Consider the following 25,794-nt stretch of genomic DNA (forward strand, 5'->3'; position numbering starts at 1 on the left):
TCATAATCTTTAAATCGGTGGACTCATGCATGTCTATTCTTCACTACTTGGGCATACCCATTGGTGACCAACTATAGGCTCCAGGTGGTGAACCTAACCAAGATTACTAATAATAGCTCCAAAACAATCATTTGCCCATGCATTGGCAAATAGGACTGCTTGATCTAAAGTATGCTAAGCTATATATCAACTTATAAGTTGGCATCTTTAGAGATGCCTTTCCATGCCATCGGCCCATCGATTAAACGGCTAAGCTTCTTTTGGTGCCAAGACTAACACAAGCCAACGATGAAGTCTTGGCAGTTATATCGTGGGAAGCTCATGAAGTGTTTTCCTTTGCCACCAAGGTGGTAGCGCAGAAACGGGACTTTGTTTCCATAGGGATGGTCCAAGTTCGAAACTCGTGGGCATCGATTAAATTTGGAGACTGGATGCCCCACGCCTGGATGCTTTCAGTGGAAGCGCTACTGGTCCGCTGGTACCGAGGTGGTACTGGGGTGACGTACTCACACGTGGGTGAGAAACCCAGTGGAAGAAACCCACGGGTCGGAGAAGGTATGCGAAAACTTGCAGCCTGCATCGAACACTTCCTGGTGGAAGGGGGGCCTAGTGGGGGCAGTTGGTGAGGTTTTCTCTCTCCCCTCCTAGTTTTTACCAAAAAAAAAAATAGTTTTCCTTTAGGCATGCTATGAAGTTGTTTATATAGCCATGGTCTACACGTAGGCAAATCCAATCAAATCGATATGGATTAAGTTATTATTGGAGATGCAATCAAGAAAGAGGACTGACACAAGCAAAATGAAATATAATCTCAGCATCGTCTTTCGGTTCTCCTTAATATTATTGATGATGTTTTGGTGATATTACATTTCCTTTGGGCTATTGGATTCATGTTCGATTAAAATGCATTAAATAAATATGAAAATGAAGTTGAATAAAACCCCAATTTTCAAATTAAAAATGGGGGCACGGTTTTACAAGTACTTGAGCCGAACATTTGTAACCACCTCCTAGGTCTCGAACCAAGAACCTACCCCTAAATTAAGGAGGTTTGCAACTACTTGGGCAGTACTTAGTCTGCCATGAGTGTCCAAGGTAAGGTTTTAAATGTAAAAAAAAAATATAAAAAATACCTATCATGAGTTAGCCATTGATATACATATAGGCAATGTGCTATATAATTACTGAAACCTAGTCACAGGCCTCCTATCAAACACCTACTTAGGAACATGGAAAAGGCACAAGCTAATTATCGCGACTTGTTGTATAAAAATTTTTATTCCCGAAAATAGCTATGAGACTTGATATTTAAAGAGAGTTTCTCTGGCAATATTTTTCTCTATTCTGGAGCAGCTCGAGCAATACAGACCTCATTATGCACAGTATATCTTAATTTGCATGTTTAATTGATGTTGGACAACTTAGACAATTTTATTATTTAAAATTAGATAAGAAATTAAAAAGAGAAAACTTGTGTTCTTATAGTATATTATTCTCCCAATTAATTTCTCCATAGACAATTGCCTCACTTATAACAAGTTCTTGAACTTTCTTGCTTATTACTCTATAGATGATAACTAATTATTTTGGTAGGTGAGGTCACAAACAAACTAACAGAGTAATACTATATGACAAATATGAAGGAAGGCTAGTTTTATTTGAATCAACTTTTCTTCTATTTGATTGTTGGTGGAGCTCGGTTAAGAATTCGAACTCCATTCCGATAAACAAGTTTTCATGATAAGCCACGATATAGAAAAGTTGGAGCATAAAAGTTAATATCACAATTAAACCCCTAGTATTATATTATTGTTAATATTAATCTTATACATTGTTAGGTCATTCTAGAAACTAGAATCTATTATGATGACCCAAGTGAGTCAAAGCTCCAATGCATAACTTACTCGTTTAAAATTTGTATAAAAATATCCAATTCAAAGAAAATTTTGAAAAAAAAATGATCTAATCCTTACTCAAATATGTAAGAACAATTTTGGCCACCTCTAAGTTGGAGCGTTCATTTTTATTTAATGTCCTAGATCTATCAATAAAAGTTTGCTCTATCTCTTAAAATTATTAGAGAGTAATAGAGCTAGACGTGAAAGTTCTATTCAATAATGGACAGATTTGAGATGCTCGTCTATTTTTCGATGCAATTAGCATACATGAATCTTAAGGATATTTTTATTTATCCTAAGGTAAATTAGATGAATTGTCATGGTTGGTGAAATTTCACTATTCTTACTCATTAGAGAGCCAATATGTATATCTATAAAACAAAGATTTATAAGTCATATTTTTTTTTCTTTTTCTTTTAGAAATAAATTAAAGAGAATTTGTCTACTATTGTTAATTATATCATCACGTAAAAATTAGATATTGTTTAAATCAGATAGCGTCACATAGGGAAAGGCTAACTACCGTACAAGAATAGGTAAAAGACTACTAATATTAGAAGTAACGAGAGGTTTGGTGGAGAACATGACCCTTATCGCTCGCCTTTTATTTCTTTCTCTTTTATTATCCTTTTTTTGTTTTCCCCTCCCACATCCAGCTTTTTAGTTGCATTGATGGCATCAAATAAAAACAACAAACTTTAAACATTATCCCGTGGAATGAAGAAGTGGTTTTGGGGAAGGACGAAGCTAATGCTTAACATTGCATCTCTCTCCTCGCCCTTCCCTAAGAACCCTTCTCCATATATTCTTTTTAAATTATCTGATGATAAAAGAAAAGAATAAGGTACTCTCTTTTCCTCATATGCACACATTTATTTGTTTTTTTTTTGCTAGCTATAATTCAATTGAAATTGGTTTTTTGGTTTTCAAGCAAAGAAACACCAACTTTATCATTGATAAAGTGGGAAGAATCAAAAAATATGTTTGATTGTTGAAATATTTTTTCTTTCTCCACATCTCTCTTTTTGTTTATGCATGAATTTGGTCATTCATCTCATTAATCATGTTAGTAAAATTATAAATTATATCTATCAATTATTCTCACTCAAATTTAATTTACTTCTAAATTATAAAAATATATCTTAGCATTTGCAACTTATAATACTTATTTTTTCTTATAATTGGGTTTTATAATAGTTATTTGTGTTGTTTAAAGGTATTTTGGATTGTTGGATTCTTTATAGGTTTTTTCGATCTATTGCGTTGCAGGCACAAGCAGACAGAAAGGATATGGTCATTTAAATTGAGATTACCATTAGAAAATGTCTTCAAACTCAACTTCGAGCAATTCATCATCTTCCAAGTCATCATCCTTAAAAGATTCACCTTCTTTTCCTCAAAGTGGGTCTTCATCTCCTAAAAAATTCTCACCACTTTCATATTTAAAGAGCTCCCATACATCAATCCAATCATCCAAAAATGAGTCCATTTCTATGCGTGCTCCACCACCACCCTCCAAAAACTCAAACAAGAAGTCAACCAAATCTAAAGATCCACTTTCTTCAAATGTACCCATATTTATTGGGGTTGGGATAGGTGTTGTTTTATTCTTTATTCTTATGACCATTACATGCATCTGCTGCTGCAAGAAAAAGAAAAAGCCTCACAATCCAATGCAATATTATGCAGATACTTCAGGGTTTAAAGGTATGTTTGGCCAATTTTATTCTAATACAAAATTGTATGTATCATGTAGAAATTGTTATTCCGATGCAAAAAAGTTTTTATTAACTAGAATCACTAATTAAGCTTCATAGCTAATTAAAAACATATATCTATTTTTGTATCAATAACTTCAAGAAGAATTTAGTGAGGGAAAATTTGAAGTTTGGAAGGAAAAACCTTGAACTTTTGTATAACAATCTTAAAAACCAAAATAATTGAATATATATTCCTTATATATTTAGAATCATAAACAACAGATATGGTCTAACAAAAACAATAATAATATAACAATAGATAACATGAGTAACAAATATCACCAAATGCTCACAAACTTATTAGATTTAATTGAATAACTTGGTATAAATTCTGAAAATTCCAAATCTTAGTTTGAAAATTTTTAATGAGTCATTTGGCATATAAAAAAATGATAAATATTTTGGAGAATTATATAATTATTCAGAAAATATTGTAACTGCTTCTATTCATTAATAAATTATAATAGTATTTTTGGGTGCGCATACGTCTATTGTTCTATTAATATCATGTCTAAGTAAGCTTTTGGTCATTTGTAGAGATCTCTGTACTCTTAAAAATCATAAACAACATTCTCTTGGAAAAATTATGTATCATCTCTTGTCAACATATTAGTCACTATAAACAAAAGTTTCTAATTTGATCTTGATTTGATATGCTTGTTTCTTCCTAATTGTGCCAATTTTGTGTTTATATTGCATGCAAAATCTCTAGTAAAAGAACAATTGGGTTGCTCTCAGTTATTCTAATACTTCGTAGATATGAACAAATGCACGTCGGCCATGATTAGTAAGTCGTTATCTAAGAGTTAATAGTGTTTTCATTAAAGAAATTTTCCAAACAACGCATGCTCTATCGAAATTATTTTTCAATAGCAAAGCCTAATATTTTTTTTTTTTGACTTGAATCATATTTTTTGCTAATATAGGTGACTATTATAATAGTGGACCACACGAGAAATGGCAAAATGAATACCAAGGGACGGATTATGTCGTTAAGCTTCCGCCGCCTCCAATCTCACCTAGTCCTCCTGGAGCTGGGTGGCATCCATTGCCACCTTCTCCAATGATGAGCAGTAGTGATATGACCTCAAGATACTCAAGTCCCCATAGTCCTTCATTACCACCCCCCTCTCCAAACTTAGCCCTAGGGTTCAACAAGAGTGTGTTCACCCTTGAGGAGCTTGCTGCTTGCACCAATGGCTTCTCACAAGCCAATCTCTTAGGGCAAGGAGGCTTTGGTTATGTGCACAAAGGAGTATTACCTAATGGAAAGGAGGTTGCAGTGAAGCAGCTCAAGTCAGGGAGTGGGCAAGGAGAGAGAGAGTTCCAGGCTGAGGTGGATATTATTAGCCGGGTCCACCACCGCCACCTAGTGTCCCTTGTTGGATATTGTATAGCTGGATCCCAAAGAATGTTGGTATATGAATTCGTACCGAACAAGACTCTTGAGTATCACCTCCATGGTTAGCTTTTTCTTCATTTCCATTGGTCATCATAAGAGTTTGCTTAACATGTTATGGTACTTAAAATTCATGTTATCATATGTTGAATCTCGTAAAGAATGGACAATATAATTTGCTAAATCATTTGGAATTTATTGCAGAAAATAATCTTCTCGTGATGGAATGGGCTACAAGGCTTAAGATTGCACTAGGCTCAGCCAAAGGCCTTGCTTACTTGCATGAAGATTGTAATTTTATCTACTATGTTCTCTTTACTTCTTTCTTAACCATTGATATATAACTAATTTTTTGGTTTGTATCATCAACATGCAGGCCACCCTCGTATTATTCACCGTGATATCAAATCTTCCAACATTCTTTTGGATTATAAGTTTGAAGGCATGGTAAGGCAACTCATTTAGAATAATATTTAGACTGTAAGTTGAATTTTCTATGCACATGCTTGTTTAGTCATTTGGAGAGGTTGTTGTATGATCACAAAATCTTATATTTATATTCAAGTTTATATTTTAAAATTTGTATAGAAAAGAAAATAATGTGACAAAATTTTTTAATAGAACATCAAGAATAGATTTATAGATTCTTCCCCTCTCCTCCTTCCTTTCTTTAAGAAAACAAAAGTTGTTAGGGATCACTAGCCCTCTAAGTTTCTGATCTAGAGAATAATCTTATAATTATTGCCTCAATTCACATCTACTCATAGCTTGCTCTTTCATGAGTGAATTAGATAATTAAAAACAAAATTAGTTAAAGGGATCAAAATGTCTTCATCTAGCAAACATGTATTAGCATGTAGGTTCATATAAGGGTATCTAAATACGATTATCCATTTAAGTTCTTCTATAATGAAAGATTCTTTTGCACAATAACTTATCCAGGTTGCAGATTTTGGATTGGCCAAGCTATCATCGGACAATGATACACATGTTTCGACACGTGTCATGGGAACTTTTGGGTAAGAAAATGCTCCATGGAGTGGCATGTTTCATTGTTGTTTTAAATTCAAATGTGATCTCTATATTTTGAGATATTTTTAATTTCTCTCCCATGACTAGGTATTTAGCTCCTGAGTATGCATCTAGTGGCAAGTTAACAGAGAAATCAGATGTCTTCTCCTATGGTGTGATGCTTTTGGAGTTGATAACTGGACGAAGACCTGTTGATAACAATCACATATTTATGGAAGATAGCTTGGTTGATTGGGTAAATATGCTGGTCATATATTATTAATTTAGATTTAATTATTTAAGTATTTTTTAGCAAATAAATTATAATATAATAAGCTATGTATCTATTATATATAATTTTTATTGCTTTATTAAATTCAATCAGGCAAAACCTATTCTATCGCGTGTATTAGCTGATGGCGACTATGATCAATTAGCTGATCCACGTTTGAATGACAACTATGATCCAATGGAAATGGCACGTATGGTAGCATGTGCTGCGGCTAGTGTTCGCCATTCAGCGAAAAGGCGCCCCAAAATGAGTCAGGTATAAAGATATAAAATAAAATCATTTTTTTTGAACCATTAACAATTTTTCATGCTTAGAACTTTTTATTGGTTAAAAATTGCATTATTTTATATTTTGTTAATTGAATATCCATATATTTAACAACTTATATGTGACTTATGTTTAGATTTTTCATGAAAATATGTGTATTATCAAACAAGTGATATTTTTATTGACAGCTAAAATTTGATTTTAAGTTGTATAAATATAATTCAGTTTACATCTCTTCAATTTCCTTCAAATTCTAAGATCATTCTGTGGTTTATCCCTCATTAGTTTTGAATTCTTTTGAAAATTTTGACAAAACTTTCATACTCCTTTAGTTTTGCACTTTCCCCTCTCCACATTATCTTGAATGTTGAACTTGAATAATAATTTACCTTATAAATAAGCATTTAAAATTTGGATGTCTCCATAATCATTAAAGATGTTTTACAAGCAGATTGTACGAGCATTGGAAGGCGATGTATCTCTTGAAGACTTGAATGAGGGAATGAGGCCCGGGCAAAGTATGCTCTTTAGCTCTGGCTTGGATTATGATTCAGGTTCATATAATGTGAAAATGAGGCGAATCAGAAAAATGACACCTCTAAGTCCAGAATATAGTGATGAGTATAGTGGAATAATGGATGAATATGGACACCACCATTCTGTATCAAGTAGTGATGGGATATTTTCCGATGAATTGAATCCAATTGGAAACCAAAAGCATAGAACTCATTCACCACTCTAAAAAAGCATTTGTCTTACACATCCATCCATTAGAGTGAACAATGAAGTGGGCTTAATGCTTTATGGTCATTTTGTGAGTCATGATCCACTTGATGCATATAGAGAGTTGTTCTAAGAATTTTTTAAAAGTGGAGGAAGACATGGTTATGACTTGGACTATATGTTCTTTCAAGTTAAAAGAAAAGTTTGGGGCTTATTTTTTTAAAAAAAATCTAGGTTGTATGTTTTTTCATTGTTCATGTCTAGGAAAGAATATTCAAATAGAGAAACTTGGAATGAAGGTTTATTTGATATTTTCTATGATATTCTCCCTACCTTCTCTTCATCTTTTTTATGAGATCTCTTAAATTAATGAAGTAACATATTTGTACATGAAGGCCTTGGACTTGAATCCTTTTGAAGGCAAAGGCAAATCATAAACTCAATACTGCAAGTAATTTCTCAAAATTTTGTTAGATGCAAAGAAAGGTGCATCTGGGTTTCTTGGTAAGCTATACGATGTCAAAATTCTATTCTCTTACTACTAAACATGTAATTGACGAGGTAGAAGCCTCACTATGACTAAGTATTATTTTTCTATTATAAGCTAATTTGTGCCTTATCTATATTTTTGCTAAACAAATGGAAGTTCTAGAGAGTGATCTAGAATAACCCTAACTGTTAGATTTGTGATACTTATACATAATCATAGCTAACCAAAGTACATGATAGTGCCTATAAAAGGGGCGGCCTCATTTGGCCAAACCAACAAAAGAAAGTGGCATAGTTCTATAGTGCAATATAACTTTCTACTCTCTCAAAAACTCTTTTGTGTGTCCTTCCTAGTTTTCTAAGTGCTTTAGCTTATCGTCCTTCCTCGGGCGTAGGTACGGGCAAGCAAAGCTTTTAAGCATCATATTGTGTGCTTTAGGAATAGGAAGCCCGTGACATAAGGCCTACCAAATTGTTTAGGCCCGTAAATATCTTTCAAAAATATATAACTTCTTCTAGTCTATAAAAATTAATAAGCCTTTTATTTTACCAACCGTAATTACATCTTAAATATAGATTCTTCTTTTGAAACTAACATTAGAATTTTTATGTAATATAAATCTTTTTTGGGGTTTAAACTAGATAGCATCTACGACTTAACTTCGACAGCATGATTACATTCAATGGCATCAGAAAACAAATCTAAACCTTAATTCTAAAGGACCACCAATACTAGAATCCCAAAAATAGTTACAAGAGTGATGGGTGAAAGCAAGGTTCGAGATATATATGCAGCGGAAAATAATTTAACCATGTCCCTGGGAAAAGCAGGTGCATGCAAATTAATTTTTGAGTAACCACGCTTACAAGGATTTAGATTTACCTGCAGCTCTAAATCCAAATAATTATTCCATGTAGAGGAAACTCGAGCAGGTGCAATCGTTCTCAACGACATGCAGCCTTCAAGCTTTGTACCATTGCTGAGTCCTGCCCGGATCAACTTGGCTCAAAGATAGGCCTCCATGAGAATGCTCAAAGAGCTCCTCCCATCTTCACCTCCATAGCACTTCGAACGCTTCAATGGCACAAGACTATGCAAGAGAAATTATGGATGATGTGGGGAAGACAAGACTGAGAGAGGAGAATAGAGAGTGTTGGTCATCCACCCAAGGCCTGTGGTGCTAATCTTTGAGCTTTTATGGGACTTTTCTTTCTCTTCTGGAGATATAAGCTCAATTACCAGTCAAAACCCATTTAATCTAGTGTCGTGCATAAATGGGTCTGAATTAATGCTCACACAAAATTAACCCATATCAATATTTGGGACTTAAACAACCTCTCAGTTAGCCAATAAGGCTGAAATATTTTTTTCTAAAGACTGAATTAATGAGCCTGAACCCATATACGCACTCAAGGTCCTAGTAAAGGTGTACATTGATTCTAGAGTAAGTCAATTCATATATTGGGCGCATGGAACTGCATCAATGAACTAGATATTGGGATTCTTATCATTGGGCTAAAGGTGCATTATTGATTAACAAATTGACCAATGTTTACTTCATATTAATTAGCACACCGATAGGTTATAAGTGACATGGAAAACGGTATTACAGCGAACCCTAGGATCAAACATTTCGAGATGTAACCTTCCAGAAGATAACATGCAAACTTGCAATTTCATCCATCCACTATCATAATAACTAGAGTCATCATTGGAAAAAATCTCGATATACTCATCCATTAGGTCATAAGGAATTATCGGTCAAGAGAAAAAATTTCCCAAAAATATTTGTAAACAATACATATACTTTATAATTATTTTATATATAAATAAATTATCTAAATATTTGTGACAAACATTGGTGGATTTAACGTCCGATCAACCCTATATACCCAATTTCGTTATTCTTCTTATACAATCAGTGGTTCCCTATTAAGCAATTTATATAATCTCTAACATAGGTCTTATACTCCTAACATGCTATTTGCTCGAAGACTCCTATCTAAGTCCAAGCAATTTGAACTTCAAACTAAGTCGACCATGTTTGTTTATGTAGACCCCTCATGCAGATGCTCTCATATAATGAGAGCACGATCAAAATACTTGGTACAATTTTCACTATGCCTGCATCACACTCCAACAATTAAGAAAAGTTACCCTCATCCTATGGTCATCATCTAGAGCTAATAGCATGCCGATGAAGTCTCCCAATCTCATACAAAGCTATGACGCATTTAAGGAATAAGGATATGGATTCCTAGTGATCCTCGATTGATTGATTCAGTCGACTAAGTCTTACAACACTTCTTTGGATCTTAAACATTTTATCTCATATACATATCTCACGTACATGAAAAATAATCCTAATCTGCATGGAAATAAATAAAAAAACTTTATTAGCGCCGCATAAAAATATATCTAATATAAAAATATGACTTTGCTGCGACACCAATTCTAACAATGGACTACAAGCATGGTTACTCCATTTGCAATACAATTTTATTCACGAGACCTAAGGGTTACCTAAAGCTATCAAATATAGTAGATATTCGCCAAATATACATATCTTCGTACCATATCCATCTATATATCTTTGCATTGTATACATCTTTCTCTAAAATTATGATGACAAATGCAAGTTAATATCCGAAATAAGCTCTCTTGGACTACACAAAGTCGACACATCGCGCGCCGATTATAGGAGACTCGGGTGTTTCTTGTCAAACGACCCCTCCTCTCTTCTATTCAACATGTGAGGGTCTTCCTCTTTTTTTTTTTTTTTTTTTGCTAAAGCAGAGGAATCATACCTGACGAGCACGGATGCACCCTATAAAGTCAAAAAATAGAATGCCTCAAAGTGCCAAGAGCAACTCTTCATCACCAACCCACAGAGTACTTTCGAAGTGGCTGGTTATATAAGCAACCATCTAATCTGCAGCCTTATTAGCTTTACGTCTTTACCGAACACAGCCTAAAAGCCCCGCCATCAGACTGCACAAAGTCGACATATCGCTCGCCGATTGTAGGTGACTCGGGCGTTTCTTACTTTCTTATCACGGCCCCTCCTCTCTTCTATTCAACACCTGAAAAACTCTCGAGACACTCGCAGCGTAGAGACGCGAAATCTCTCCTCTCTCTCGCCCCGTCCCTCCGAATCGCCGACCTCGGCGGTCGCACGGTTCCGCCATGGCCGAGCCTCTCGTGAAGAAGGATGACGATCGGGACGACGAAGGTCGGTTTCCAAACCCTAGAATCTCTCCTCCTCTCTGCCGGTCTCTGTTCTCGAAGCGATTTCGCCGATGAATCCGCGAATCCGCTTTCTTCGAGATTCCCAGGTGGTAGATCTCTCAGATCAACTGCTACGGATTCAGATCCGCGGTTCTTGAATGTGGAATCCGGACAATTGATCTGGTTACGACAGATCTGTCGTTTCTACTGTCGGGTTAATGCAAATCTTGGATTTATTCGTGTTATGTGTACGAGATTACGTTTCTTCTTGTCCATTCTCTTGTAATGTGGGATCATTACCTCCGGATCTGAGGCATCTCAACCAAGATCCCAGTTTGTTGAGGATAATTATGTCCGTTTCATTGAAACTTTGCTGTTTTGAAGATTAATAATGGTGTTATTGTTGTTTCCTGTGCGGTAGATTACTCCCCGTTTCTGGGTATTGAGAAGGGTGCAGTCCTTCAAGAAGCCAGGGTTTTTAACGATCCTCAACTAGATGCCAGAAGGTGCTCGCAGGTTAATAATCTACAAACTCTTTGATTTGTGCTTAAATTCTATATCTTTATTATTTTCTTATACGCGTTCATAACTTATAAATGAGTTGTTCGACCTTTTTTGGGCTGATGTAAAGGTTATCACGAAGCTCCTGTATTTGCTTAATCAAGGAGAAACTTTTACCAAGGTAAGCTCTTGATGTTATTTATCTCTCTATGTAACTATGTTGGGTTGTTGGATTGCTCACGGATTCATGCTTGAGCTATTGTGGACTTTTCTCTTCAAAATATTGCAGGTTGAAGCCACAGAAGTATTTTTTGCTGTGACAAAACTATTCCAATCCAAGGATACTGGGTTGAGGAGAATGGTTTATTTGATGATCAAGGAGCTTTCCCCATCTGCAGATGAGGTTGGTCATATAACTTCTAAATGCGTCACTTTCTATATCTAACATCTATATGATAATTTGGTATGGACTGATTTCCTTGTATGTGGAAGGTTATAATTGTGACAAGTTCATTGATGAAAGACATGAATAGCAAGACCGACATGTATAGAGCCAATGCTATACGTGTTCTTTGTAGAATTACTGATGGCACCCTTCTTACCCAAATAGAGAGATACTTGAAGCAAGCTATTGTTGACAAGAACCCTGTTGTTGCCAGTGCTGCTCTTGTTAGTGGTATTCACTTACTTCAGGTACTGTGGTGTGTTTCCTGGTGATGAGCGTTGTGGTGTGTTTCCTGGTCATGAGTGATAAGTTTGTTGCCTGAAGCAACTTCTTACTTCTGTTTCTTTTATAAAACAGACAAACCCGGAAATTGTGAAAAGATGGAGCAATGAGGTACAGGAAGCTGTCCAATCAAGAGCTGCTCTTGTGCAATTTCACGCATTGGCTCTTCTTCACCAGGTGCGATGAATTTCTTTTTCTCTGTTGTCTTGATCAAGTTGCTAAGAACTTCTGGACCTTTGCTATTTAGTTGATATGTATGGATAAAAACATTTTTGAGGAATTTCAGAAGATTTTAGCATGATCATATAATTTATGTTAAATCTGATTCACTGATATGATTAAATCGCTAATGGTAGTGAGGGTGGATAGCTTGAAGATGTGTGCCAATATCCAAAACTGCAAGAATAAAATCAAGATTTTTTTTTTTATTTTAATATGTTATCTTTCTGAAGTAGAATACATTATAATCTTATGATAGCTTAAACATGCAATAGTGGCTGATACCGTAGGAGTTCTCAAATGGTTTCGAGATCTATGTCAAGAGTGTTAAAAGAGAAAATGGAGGATTTATCAATAATATTAGGGTAAAAAATCACCTTTTTGTGTTCTGGTGTAAAGGGGATGAGGAAATCTCACCATTATAGATAGACCTCACAAAGTGAATGAAATGGACTATGCAGTATGGCCTGCGCAAATCACTTTTGAAAATTCGGAGGAGAGCATTAACCTAGGAAGAGATTATAGACACCAGAAAACTAGGAAGGTACTAGCAACCATACTCTTGATCAGGAAAGGGCAACAATTAGAGCGAGTAACTCACAGAAAGAAATGTTTCTTATTTACAATTCAAATATTAAATTTAAAGCATATGTAGGCAGAGTTTGCATATGCATTTTTTTGCATGTCGGGAATTGAGTTCCAATTTTCAATAATTGTCTGGAGTTATTTATGCCTCAGATTATTTAAGAGGTACATATGTTTAGGGAAACTTTAAATTTGAGAAATAAGTAGTTTGTCTTGGATGTATAATTAGTTCATTCATCTGACCATATATCTTCAATTGCTTTGGGAAGTGTGGGAGAGGTTGGCTGGGACAACATGTCTTCAGATTGCAGCCATAGATGTTAGAGTTTTCAATGCTGGTACTTGATATTTTTCTGTTTTTGATGGTAGAATTTTTTATGGAGAGCTGAATAACTATATCATGTACCAGCATGTCTAGTACAGAGGGGTAACTGGGTACAAGTTTGACAAAAAGGTTTTGAGAAGCTTTTGTTGACAGAGGATTAGGCCCTTAATAGGTTTATTTCTTAATAGGAATTCATAAGCTGATTGAAATACATTTTGCTCGTTATAATTATTTGCCTGATGCAAAGTAGGAATGGTACTGAATATCCAAGTGTTTATTTAGGCTTATCATCAGCATTTTTGCATAGACATACATATATATATATATATATATATATATATTTATGTTATGATGTAAGCATTTATTCAGAAATAGGTAATTGGCTTATATTTGGAACTAACTAAAGTAGATGTGGCAAATCTTCAAAAATAGAATCCAATTCAGCAAGGGTGGGTGCGTGCGTGTGCGTGCGTGCATGCGTGCATGTGTGTATATAAATTTCATTACATATATATAGAACAACATGCATAGTGATAGTGGGTTATCAATAGATAACATAGTTTATATTTGATGCAATAACATCAACATCCCCAAACTCTTTCCTTTAGTCATCATCCAAATCTATAGACTATAATCTGTAGTTTATGCAATAATTACAATGCCGCAAACTCCAGCATTAGGCATTCAACAATAAAAGGTTAACATTCACCAAAAAGGAAACAAAGGAAAGGAAGAAAAAGAAGAAAGCCCCCTTTGTATCGTTAGAGATATTGGGAAAGTAACTCAGGTATATTCAAGATGTATTTGATGTCTTTTTTTAATTTTGAAAATAGAAAATAAATACCCAGCATGTATCCTAGATGTATCTGACACATATCCTAGAAATACTCAGCAAGTGTCAGCATTTAATGCATATCTAACATGGACACAGCATACAATTTGAAGTATCAATGTTTCCTTGAGAACTAGGGTATCCCATAAGGTTCATGCTAGATTGCTGGTCTCAGCAATCTTGGATCCTAGGAGGGCGGAGTAGGGACCGACCTAACCTTTGGCATTTTTTTTGCACAAAGTGGCTGCTCAAGGGCTCAACGCGCACCATTGCACTCGACAGCCCCAAGCCTTTTATCATTGGACCAAGCAATGGCCCCTATGCTAGATAATTGATGCTAAATCCTATAAATATGATTACCTTTTACCTGTAAGTTACTTCATAGTATTATAATCAAGAGGGGATTTTCTTCCTAAGATTCTCATGTTGTCTCTTCTTGGTGCCCCAGTTTCATGGATTATTATCTTGACTTCTGTCTATATTTCTTGATATTTTTCACAGCATAACATGCCTCTATTTATTTTGGAGTAAATAATCTTGAGAGTTATGTGTTGGATACTATTGCTGTATAATAGAATCAGAGTGCATGTTAATTTATAATTGTCACTTTGAAATTTGCTCCTGCTTCCCCTATATATTTGTGTTTTCAATACATTGACATTGAAAGGCTAAAGAAGATTGGAGGAGCAGATGGTTGGGCATGCTAAGTTGGGTATTGTGCAATGAAGACTTATATGAAATGAAAGGGGGGACACTTGAATGAGGACAATGGGAAACTTTATTTACTCATCCTGCTGCTTGCTCTTTGACCCCTTTTAACTCCTAATATGAGCCTGTCATCTAGTTGGTTTTGATGTGAGGCATGCTTTATGCTGGATTGTTTAGTTTTACATTTTCATTTAGTGATTACTGGTTGGTCCACATTTTTTTTTTGTTTCTTTAACATCTATGCCTTGCAGGTTCCTTAACACTACTTGCATCAAATGTTAAGTTCATAGACTACATGGATCTCTTAGTTAGTTTGTTACCAAGACTCTGCTTCAGTTTTTTTCCATTCTCTGTTGTTGTTAAACCTATGTTTATCAGTGTTATTGTCAAGTTTTCCCATGTCAATTCAAAAGGAGATTGTAATAAAACAATCTTTTGTCAGATATACATAACTTGTTAAGTGTTCTGAGAAACCTCTTGCATGTGCATATTAATTGCATAGTTTTTTAACCCGCAGATACGGCAAAATGACCGCTTGGCTGTTAGCAAGCTTGTTACCAGCTTGACTAGAGGATCTGTTCGCTCGCCTCTAGCCCAATGCCTTCTTATTCGGTATACTAGCCAGGTATTTGTCTCTTTTTTTAATAATATTGCAGCATATATGGTATATGGGAATCTAAAGGGCATATCTTCAGGTGATTCGAGAGTCAAGTATGAACATGCAAACGGGGGACCGTCCTTTCTTTGATTTTCTTGAAGCCTGTCTGCGACACAAAGCAGAAATGGTGATATTTGAAGCTGCAAGAGCAATAACAGAGTTGAGTGGTGTGACCAGTCGGGAGTTGACACCTGCAATCACAGTTTTACAGTTATTTTTGAGTTCATCCAAACCAGTTCTTCGTTTTGCTGCTGTTCGCACTTTAAATAAGGTTGGCTCTTAATGTTCTATCTTAAAAGGGCACCTGATTATACCTTTCTGTTATATTGTGTGGACAGTAGGGCATTGGTTTTTGTCTGGTTTGAGTAATTCAATATATGCAATAATTGAGCAAGAGTTGGACATGCCATGTGGATCTTGTCATCATGTAAACTCTTTTAATTGCTCCCTACGTTCTTTCCTTATAATGGAATTTCCAACTAGCTACAAGTGTAGTTTCCAAAAGGAGTACTCAGCGATTTTCATGAAGAAACTCCTTTATCATGCTAGTGTCCTTATCAAATCTAGATTGGCATTATCAGTATGTGGTTAGTACTCCGATGTGTTTTGATGTTTCCATAATTTTTTCCTTAGGAATTTTTGTACAACTAAACCCTGTATAACCATTTAGATAGTCATTCATAAGTGTTTCACTACTGACTTCTGAAATACTTTGACTATGCATATATGCAAACAATTAGATTTGTAAATTCTAAATTAATGAAGATAACTAGTTTATGATTCATTCTGAATTATTTATTTAATTCCTTGTCTCTTTTTCAAATGAACTATCATTGAGATGTTGTTAGTAATTTGTTCCTTTCTGGGTCCATTTTTATGCAAAAGAAGATAAATTATGTTTTGGTCTGTGAATTTCGAAAACTATCTTAACTAGATACTGTTTGGTTGGGTTCTGAAAATATTTGTTCAGTGGATCAACATTTTCTAATTTGATATGCTTTGTTGTTTCTCTAATGATGTCTTTCAGGTGGCTATGACACATCCTTTGGCAGTTACCAATTGTAATATTGACATGGAAAGCTTAATCTCTGATCAAAACAGGAGCATCGCTACTCTTGCTATAACAACACTTCTAAAAACTGGCAACGAATCAAGTGTAGATCGATTGATGAAACAAATAACTAATTTCATGTCAGATATTGCTGATGAGTTCAAGATTGTTGTGGTGGAAGCTATAAGATCTTTGTGCCTGAAATTTCCTCTTAAGTATCGTTCACTGTACGCGACCTCAATTTGTACAACCTTTGGATTCTTTCTTGTTTTTAAGGGATAACACAATTAATCATTTACTATTATATTTTATGCAGGATGAACTTCTTAAGCAGCATTCTTAGAGAAGAAGGGGGTTTTGATTATAAGAAAGCAATTGTTGATTCTATAGTTATCCTTATCAGAGATATACCAGAAGCTAAAGAAAGTGGCTTGTTTCATCTCTGTGAATTTATTGAGGATTGTGAATTTACATATCTGTCAACTCAGGTAACTATTATTTAATTCACTGTTCTTTTCTTACTGCTTGGACAAAATTAAGCTGTTCTGTTGCTTGGTGTCTTCTCTGACTGCACCGTCATTTATGTCCTCAGCATGGTTATATTATGGTTGCGTGTCCTAAGCTATAAAATAAAATATGGAGGCTAGACTCCGCAACCAAAATTAGAAATGCCTCCAAGACTTCTATGCATCATTTATATTGACGATGCAGCATAGAAGGAAGGAACAGTCATCTCTGAATGGAATGGGCAAGCTTAGCATAGAAGAGGAGTCCATCGTAGAAGCTAGCAGCTAGTAGTGACAGCTTTTGAGCTTTCAACAGGGACATGACTTTATGTAATATAGTCTTATTTCTTGATTCTTATTTTAGCTTAAGATGAATGCAATGAGACTGCATGAACTTGAACCATGAATCTTTTGTGATGACATTCCTACTTGTGAATTGGTGCTCTAGATTTCACTGTAGGATCCTCTCTTACTCATAGTTGCATTTTCAGGAATGCTACACCAAATAGTGGAGTGACTCTCAGATTGAGATCCTATTGTGAAACATCCTCAAACTGTAATGAATCATAAATTGATTAGTAAAGCCAACATCACATAGATGGGATAAGAAGTACTTAATTCTTTCAGGAGAAGAATTGTTCTGCGTAAATGATATCACAATTAAAATTCTGATAAGGAAATGGCCACATTTGATGCTAATAGGTGTTTCCATACTCTTTTTGATTTGTTTAGTTGATTTGATTATTGACTCTTCTTATCAAATGTTACTTCTAGATACTTCACTTTCTGGGAAATGAAGGGCCGAAGACATCAGATCCTAGTAAATATATACGCTACATTTATAATCGTGTTATACTTGAAAATGCCACTGTTCGAGCTAGTGCTGTGAGTACATTGGCGAAGTTTGGTGCTTTCGTTGATTCATTGAAGGTGCTGCGCTGATCCAAGTTCTTTTCCCTATTTAATTGCAAGTCTATCTAAATTCTTCCCCTCTTTATTTTCAAGTTTCTTTAGCTGATGAGCTACTCACACATGTTGTATCTGTTGTGGATATGTTTTGCAGCCTCGCATATTTGTTCTTTTGAGGCGTTGCCTTTATGATAGTGATGATGAGGTAAGCTTAAATTTAGAAGGAACCTCAGTCTCTCTTCATGGTTTATAAATCTAGGCTGCATGGTTACATTAGCAAGCTCTCGTCATCTAAATTTATCAGCGGAACCTCTTCCTATCTTCATTGTCATTCAGTGAAAATCACACTTATTTTATTAATAGACATGATCCAATGGCATATGCGATGGACACAAATATATGGTAGCTCAGACAAAATTCTACGCTGTCTGAAATAGATTTTTTTATGCATATCAGATTTTCTTTCTACAGTTTCTGTTACAAAACTCCATCTTTCATTTGATCTTGAATTGCCCTCTTTCATGGATTAGAATGTATAGTAAAACCCTCGCTAGGCACAATTGTTATAAAGCTGACCTCCGTTATTGTTGGATAAATCTGGTTCATAAATATTTCAATCATGACTCATGACCATGGTCTTTATGTATGAAGTTTTTATATCTAAAGTAATGACTAAAATGATCTTCATTTTCATCTATTTTAATTACCATAGGTTCGCGATCGTGCAACACTTTATCTCAATATGATTGGAGGTGATGGTTTGGTTGGCGAAACTGACAAAGATGTTAAAGAGTTCCTCTTTGGCTCATTGGATGTGCCACTTGTCAATTTGGAAACGAGTTTACGGAATTATGTGAGTGCCCTTTGAAATTTGATAGCTGTTGTTCTGCCATCACCTCATTTTTCTTTAATTGAAATACAGGAATCTTCTGAAGAACCTTTTGATATATCAACTGTACCAAAGGAAGTAAAGTCACAGCCTCATGCTGAGAAAAAGGCTCCAGGTAAAAAGCCTACTGGTTTAGGAGCTCCTACCACCGGTCCGACATCGGCTGTTGATTCATATGAAAAACTTCTTTTGTCTATTCCGGAATTCGCTGGCTTTGGTGAACTCTTCAAGGTTACTGATTCAGACTCTTTGTCCCAACCCCACCTCCCCACCTGCAACTTTTAGAGTTTTCTCTCTTCCATCCCTCATGTAACTGTTAAAATTTTCTGATTGAGATATATATATCACGATTGAAATATTTTGTTCCTGTTTCTCAGTCATCTGCACCTGTGGAGCTGACGGAAGCTGAAACAGAATATGCAGTTAATGTTGTCAAGCACATTTATGATGGTCATGTTGTATTCCAGTACAACTGTACAAACACCATTCCTGAACAGCTACTTGAAAATGTAATAGATATTTTACAGAATAAATATTTCTTGTTCATCATTGTTTTGGATCCTTTTCAATTGTTTCCATTTGGCAATGTTTCTAGGTCACTGTTTTTGTTGACGCTTCTGAAGCTGAGGAATTTTCAGAAGTTGCATCAAAGCCTCTCAGAACCTTGCCCTATGATTCGCCAGGGCAGAGTTTTGTGGCTTTTGAAAAGCCAGAAGGTGTTCCTGCCGTGGGGAAGTTCTCAAACTTGTTGAAATTCATAGTCAAAGAGGTACTTCTAGAACATTTAAGAATACATTTTTTACTGCATCCTTTTGTACTACATTTATGCTGTATGAGATCTTGACGCTATTTTTTAGCTGATGAGTGATTAAAAAAAAAGGTGGTAACAGAAAGTTTACACAGCTGCAAGTTTAAATTGTATTTCATCGCTATCTCAGCCTGCCAATTGAAAAGGAATAGAAGAAATACAAATGCATTTGTAGTTTACTTTCTCTTCCTAATGTTGGCAAAGATACTTAGTCTCGTGACAGTGAACAAGAGTTTTAATCCAGCTCAGTTTTTAATTGAAGTCAGCATCAGTCCAAGCTTCCAAAATTTGGGTGATGTTCACCTATCAAAGGGATTCTGTTCTACTTTTGTTGTTTTAAAAGTATTCTTGTCTTAACTTTTTAATAAACAAGAAATTTTTATTTTTTGGGGTAAATATGAGAGCATTTTGCAGGCTTTTTATTTATCTCCTCCTTATCGGATTTTTAGACCTATCTTCTGTCCTGGGTGAACTGCAAGAATTTGGTAGCAAAGAATTTGGATCAAGAGAAAATAGTTGGATGAGGAGAACAAGATCTAATTTATAACCATAGCCATAACCAAGAAACCTTGTCATGTATTTAGCTTTTCACTTGCTTTACTAATGTATCCTTCCTTACATTTCTATGCATGTTTTCCTAAAATTTGTCCCTCTTTCAGACCCTAAGGGACATGCCTAAGCTCATATGCTTATCAGTGGATTTCTTATTGGGATTGGGCATGACCTGAGTCAATCTATTGTCCTCCAATTATCTTCTACCATGCAACTTGTTGAATATTTTCTTGTGTTCCCATTTCATCTTTTCTTTCCTTTTTTGTAAAGGTGAGTGGTACCATTGGCACCATGATTTTTCCCCTGGATACCTTAATGGTCCATTTGAATGTAGCGAGGATTGCCAGAAACACACATGATGTGTAAGAAGCCAAAACCTCTTATATTCGTCCTAGAAATCGACTCCATCTGAAAGGGCATTTCTCTCATTTGTGTTATTGACACCTATGTTATACATAACCTTTAATTTAACCTGATACACAAACCCAAAACTCTTTAAATGGATATTGAGATGACACTTGGATATGGGTTTCTAAGAGAAATATGTAGATATTGAAAGAAACACTTAGATGCAATGAGCCTGAGCCCATGTAACAGAGATTGGCACTTGCTCCTTTTCCTCCTGGAAGGAAAAAGGTTTTAAATGCAGCTAAATCTCTTCTCATTACTAGGGGTCTTAACATGCTTTTGATTTGAGGTATGTTATGCCTTGATAGCACTCATTGTATTGCAGAGGACGTGATCTTCTATATATAATTATATGTAGCTTGTAATAACTTCCTGATATGCATTTTGATTGCTTATATATAGTGTAATAGAAAAATAAACAAAAGTATTGTCATATCCAAGTTCATATATATATATATATAATATATATATTCTATATTGTAAATGAAAAATGAATGTACTTAATAGATTTTGTTTGTCAAATTTACTGACCAATTTATCCTTATTTCTTAGGAAAATATTATTTTAAAATAATGACACTTTAGTTAAGAAACATCATTCTCAATTTTTTTTATCAATTTTATGTTACTACTCAAGTTATGGTGTCTCCAATCCTAACTATTCTCCCTTTAATTTTATATCTAAATATTTTAAGATAATTTACAAACACCATCCAATCCACCAAGCCCATTTTCCATGTGCAGCAATTTTCCCCTAATTTTTTGATTTGTTGCATTCAATTTATTTAACTTATATATCTATATTATATATTTAAAGGAATGGATTTTGCACCTCCTGGGAGGAGTAGTTAGCTGCTCTTTGTGGGAGTAGTTAGCTGCTACTCTTGACTCCAAAATTAATAATGGAGTTTCCAATTCAAAGATCCACAATTGGATATCAAAAATCACTATTTAATGGTATTTAACCTATGCATCATGGGGACACAAGAATGAATTGATGGATTCCATTGTGCTACTATGCTAAGATACATAATAAGCATCTAAATTGAGAATCCACCCTATTGATCCTGATCTACACATGTTAGAGCATATTTAGATTGAAAGCACAAGATTATAATGCTAAGATCATAGCAAAACATGGTTCTCTATTATTTTATCCATTCATTTTTATGTCTACATGTTGCATATGTTAGAGACCAGCAAAATACTTGATTCTTGGTTTCTAGGTATTTTTAGTGGTATAGGTCATGGTTAACAGTGGAGATCTTCACTTTGAACGCCCCGTTATTGATTTTGGAGTCGAGAGTAGTAAATGCTATCTTAGAGAAGCAAAGTCTATCTCTTAGTATAATATAATAACATAGAACTATATTCTTATTTTATTTTTATTTTTTCTTAAATATGCAACTTACATGCCTGGTTGCTAGTACCCTGTAAAACTTGCGGTCCTTTTTTAATGGATATCGCCAAGTGAAAAAATTCAACTATAACCCCCCATAAAAGGCTCATAAACAGTACTATGTTGCTAGTTCTGGTGTTAATGATCAATGAGAAAATTTGATAAGGCAAACTGATTTTTCCCTAGAACTTCGAGTGAACTAGAATTGGATAGATCCTGACAAATAAACATGAGGGGAAATGCCACCTTACAACCAGTCTTTAGGCAGAAAAAAATTAGCCTTTACATGCGGTCTATGAAAAGGAAAGATCGATTAACATCCAAAAATTGTGGCTTTAAAAGGATTATGAAATTCACCTTCCTTACATTTTGTCCATCAACCTCAATTTGACTTTAAATTACATGCACATTATCTCATATGTAGGAAGCGAGGATACTCAGGTTGATTTCAGCTTCTCGTTTTTCTTCGGAAAAAAAATCTAACTATTATATGGGAAATTTGTATTGCTGAAGGTTGGAGGAACTGTGCTCTCTTGTTTCGATCTACCACGCCCGTTCTCTCCATGCCTCCACCTATATCCTATGCAGTGCTCAATCTCCTGAATACTTATTTCCTTAAACACCAAAATTGAAACATGAGATCACCTTCCACTTCTTTTCTCATCTCGATTACCCCCATCTGTTACAAGGCTGTGACTGACACTGGATAAGTTCCATGATAGATCAGCAGCACCCACATGTGGCTATTTCAGATGCATGAATTTTCTAAATCTTCCTATGATGGTGTACCTTAAGGTGGGTGGAGGTGAATGACATGGGAACGTGGGTAGGAGGCCTGTGGTGGCTATGGGTTCTTACTCTTTCTCTTGACCCTCTTCTTTCCCTCCATCAACTTCTACGTACTGTGCCTACTGCCATACATAATGACTGCAATCTCGGTGTTAGTTCATACTATAAAATATAATGGGTGTGGAGTGCTTCAAATAATATTATAGAGCAGTAAAATCTATCTAAAAGATCATGAAGACAGAAGTTGATTCGTCGACATTACTGTTAGTGTTGCTTTGGAGCCATTTTATCTGAGCTAGGCTGAGCAAGGTCAATTTTTAAAGGATGACGTGCATGATGTTGATGGTTACTGGACGTGCTTCAGGTGGATCCGGCTACTGGCGAAGCAGATGAAGAAGGTGTTGAAGATGAATACCAGCTAGAAGATCTTGAAGTCGTGGCAGCAGATTATATGCTGAAGGTAGGAGTCTCCAATTTCAAGAATGCTTGGGATAATATGGGTGCAGATTGTGAGCGTGTTGATGAGTATGGACTTGGCGTCCGTGAAAGCTTGGCTGAAGCTGTTAGTGCTGCCATCAACATTCTTGGCATGCAGACCTGCGAGGTAGATTACTTGTTACTGAAACATAGTCCAATAGCGAACCTAGAATTTCAAAATACGACTACATATAGCTCAATACGTTAAATGATGCCATTATGCATTACTTTGACACCTCATCAAATAGTGCAGATCTGAATGTTCTGTTTCTGGTTCTTTCATTTTATTTATTTATTTATTTTATAGTTTGTGAGCACTTATTGCCCTTGATTCAATTGCATGGCATTATTTATTTAAAATTTTTGTTTTCAAAATCTGAAACATAAACAAGCCTTGACTTCTTAGCTGCCAAAAATTCAATGCTGCTTAAAAAATTTGAACAAATATGCATTCGAATTCTAAAATTTCTCATATATTGATCCATCATATTTTCACATAAGAAAAGTGCATTCCAGAATTTTTTGAAGCTTTTCAATATATTTTTGTTCTCTAACTTTAGCTGATTTTTGAAGGAAATAATCATGATTTAATTGATCATGTCTGTTTCTGGCAGGGAACTGATGTGGTTCCAAGCAATGCACGGTCACATACTTGCCTTTTGTCTGGTGTATTCATTGGCAATGTGAAAGTGCTAGCTAGGATATCATTTGGGATTGATGGTCCTAAGCAAGTGGCTATGAAACTTGCGGTTAGATCCGAAGATCAGGCAGTCAGTGATGCAATCCATGAAATTGTTGCTAATGGCTAATGCTGATATTGGCAAAGTTTCCTTTTTCCATATAAGATGGATGATTTTGAGGATCTGTTTTTCTGAGTCAGGATTGATACAACATAATCATAGCAGCCAAACGAAGGAAGAAGGTGCAGTTGGGGTTTTTGAGTTGTTATTCTAAGATGAAGACAGTGCTGTTACTATTTTTTTGAACTCCAACATTTCTGTTTGTTGATCAATGATGAATGATATGAGATTAAGTTGTTAAACCTTGTGAGACTGATTCAGTGTTCTACCATACTCAGAATCGGGAATATGTTATGACAAACCTTCTCTACCAAATAAAAAGCATGCCTAGTCTGGAAAGCATATGCGAAAATGGGTGATCTTTCTGTTGTCATGGTATGCTGAACCAGTTCGTACCGGCTGGTTCTGCACGTACCGTATCGGTACCGGTATCGGAGCCAATCGGTATGGTTCAGCCGTGGAAAACGGTTCCAGCCCCATAGGGGGCTGGAACCGATTAGTTTCCGCTGTGTACCGGTGTAAGCTAGTCCGGTTTGCATCGATACTACCTTGTACCGATGCGAGTCGGACTGATTTGCACTGTACTATCTTGTATCGGTGGGGGCCGAACCGGTTCACACCGATACGTGCGGGGCAGCAGGCTCGGGAAAAAAGAAGAAGAAAGAAGAGTGAAGAAAGAGGAAGACAGAAGAGGAAGAAGAAGAGAGAGAAGAAGAAGAAGAGAAGAATACGATGTATCGGTACTGGGCCTCGCGCGGGGAAATGCCTTTCGTTGCTCGCAAAAGAAGGGAGGGAAGAAAGGAGAAGGAAGAAGATTCGGGAAGAAGGAATAAGAGAAAGGAAAAGAAAAAGAAAAGAAGAAAAGAAAAAAAAAGAATGTGGCCGTGCGTGTCTCGCGCAGATGGCTTCACCTGTGGAAGCGCGGGGAAGCGCGGGGAAACGTGTGGAACCGCGCGGGCGCGCTCCCACGGCGGACCAGGTTGGTACCGGTTCGGTATGGCCCGAATCGGTAACGACTTGGTCCGGGTCGCCACGGGTATGCCGACCGCTACCGGTTCGGCGTACCTTGCCTATTGTCTCCTAACATACGAAATCTCGTCTGATGATTATGGATGATCGTACCTTTGCTACAGATCATGTGAACTTATATAGAATTACTCCTTGCTGATGCTTAGAGAAGAAAGTTAAGACTTTGTACATACCATCAGTCTTGTAAAAGAAGAGTTCCTGGTGGATTGAAGTAGTAATTTCTTCCAGGAAGCTGGCAGATAAATATTACTGCTCCTGGTATCTGTAAAGATGTGCATGTCCATTTAAGCTAGAAATTGGTAGCTACCTATGATGTTTGTGACTCATGTCAGCAATCTGGGATGTCAATGAGCTTGGGTTGATGCAAGGCAACTACAGAAGACTAGGTGGTAGGTCTGACCTGAGTCTTGTGGATTCAGATCGACCGGTTTCTATCACAAGGTCTCCTTGACGGTGGAGACTGCAATAACAGTATCCTTATCAAATTTCCACTCCTAGAGGATCTCTTATCTGGTTCTCAAAACTAGCCTGTATTTTTTTCCTTCATTCTATGTC

The 25,794-nt window shown here is 35.9% G+C and overlaps 2 protein-coding genes across 2 annotated transcripts; both read left to right on the forward strand.

Moving 5' to 3' along the window:
- Positions 1-2,585: 2,585 nt before the first annotated feature.
- Positions 2,586-7,562, forward strand: LOC103702707 (proline-rich receptor-like protein kinase PERK7). Its single transcript, XM_008785246.4, has 9 exons — positions 2,586-2,742; positions 3,168-3,605; positions 4,585-5,121; positions 5,262-5,348; positions 5,434-5,504; positions 6,000-6,076; positions 6,177-6,324; positions 6,454-6,615; positions 7,079-7,562. Exons 2-9 carry the CDS (start codon positions 3,221-3,223, stop codon positions 7,367-7,369), a joined length of 1,758 nt encoding a protein of 585 aa, XP_008783468.1. The 5' UTR covers positions 2,586-2,742; positions 3,168-3,220; the 3' UTR covers positions 7,370-7,562.
- Positions 7,563-10,909: 3,347 nt separating this feature from the next.
- Positions 10,910-24,543, forward strand: LOC103702706 (coatomer subunit gamma-2). The gene is made up of 18 exons (XM_008785245.4): positions 10,910-11,072; positions 11,490-11,584; positions 11,700-11,750; positions 11,859-11,972; positions 12,062-12,262; positions 12,372-12,473; positions 15,483-15,590; positions 15,661-15,894; positions 16,651-16,901; positions 16,991-17,162; positions 17,955-18,110; positions 18,244-18,294; positions 18,802-18,942; positions 19,012-19,209; positions 19,356-19,487; positions 19,574-19,747; positions 23,298-23,537; positions 24,025-24,543. Exons 1-18 carry the CDS (start codon positions 11,027-11,029, stop codon positions 24,217-24,219), a joined length of 2,661 nt encoding a protein of 886 aa, XP_008783467.1. The 5' UTR covers positions 10,910-11,026; the 3' UTR covers positions 24,220-24,543.
- The last annotated feature ends 1,251 nt before the right edge of the window (positions 24,544-25,794 follow it).

This window comes from Phoenix dactylifera, chromosome 16, assembly GCF_009389715.1.
Source record: "Phoenix dactylifera cultivar Barhee BC4 chromosome 16, palm_55x_up_171113_PBpolish2nd_filt_p, whole genome shotgun sequence".
Taxonomy (NCBI): domain Eukaryota; kingdom Viridiplantae; phylum Streptophyta; class Magnoliopsida; order Arecales; family Arecaceae; genus Phoenix; species Phoenix dactylifera.

What these genes read in the sequence shown, in the direction of transcription:
- LOC103702706 (XM_008785245.4), top strand. Translation starts at nt 11,027, where the DNA reads ATGGCCGAGCCTCTCGTGAAGAAGGATGACGATCGGGACGACGAAG. An exon ending in TGACGATCGGGACGACGAAG is followed by an intron (nt 11,073 to 11,489) that starts GTCGGTTTCCAA and finishes CCTGTGCGGTAG; the next exon opens with ATTACTCCCCGTTTCTGGGT. An exon ending in TTTATGATAGTGATGATGAG is followed by an intron (nt 18,295 to 18,801) that starts GTAAGCTTAAAT and finishes TAATTACCATAG; the next exon opens with GTTCGCGATCGTGCAACACT.
- LOC103702707 (XM_008785246.4), top strand. Translation starts at nt 3,221, where the DNA reads ATGTCTTCAAACTCAACTTCGAGCAATTCATCATCTTCCAAGTCATCA. An exon ending in CGTGTCATGGGAACTTTTGG is followed by an intron (nt 6,077 to 6,176) that starts GTAAGAAAATGC and finishes TCCCATGACTAG; the next exon opens with GTATTTAGCTCCTGAGTATG. An exon ending in AAGATAGCTTGGTTGATTGG is followed by an intron (nt 6,325 to 6,453) that starts GTAAATATGCTG and finishes AAATTCAATCAG; the next exon opens with GCAAAACCTATTCTATCGCG.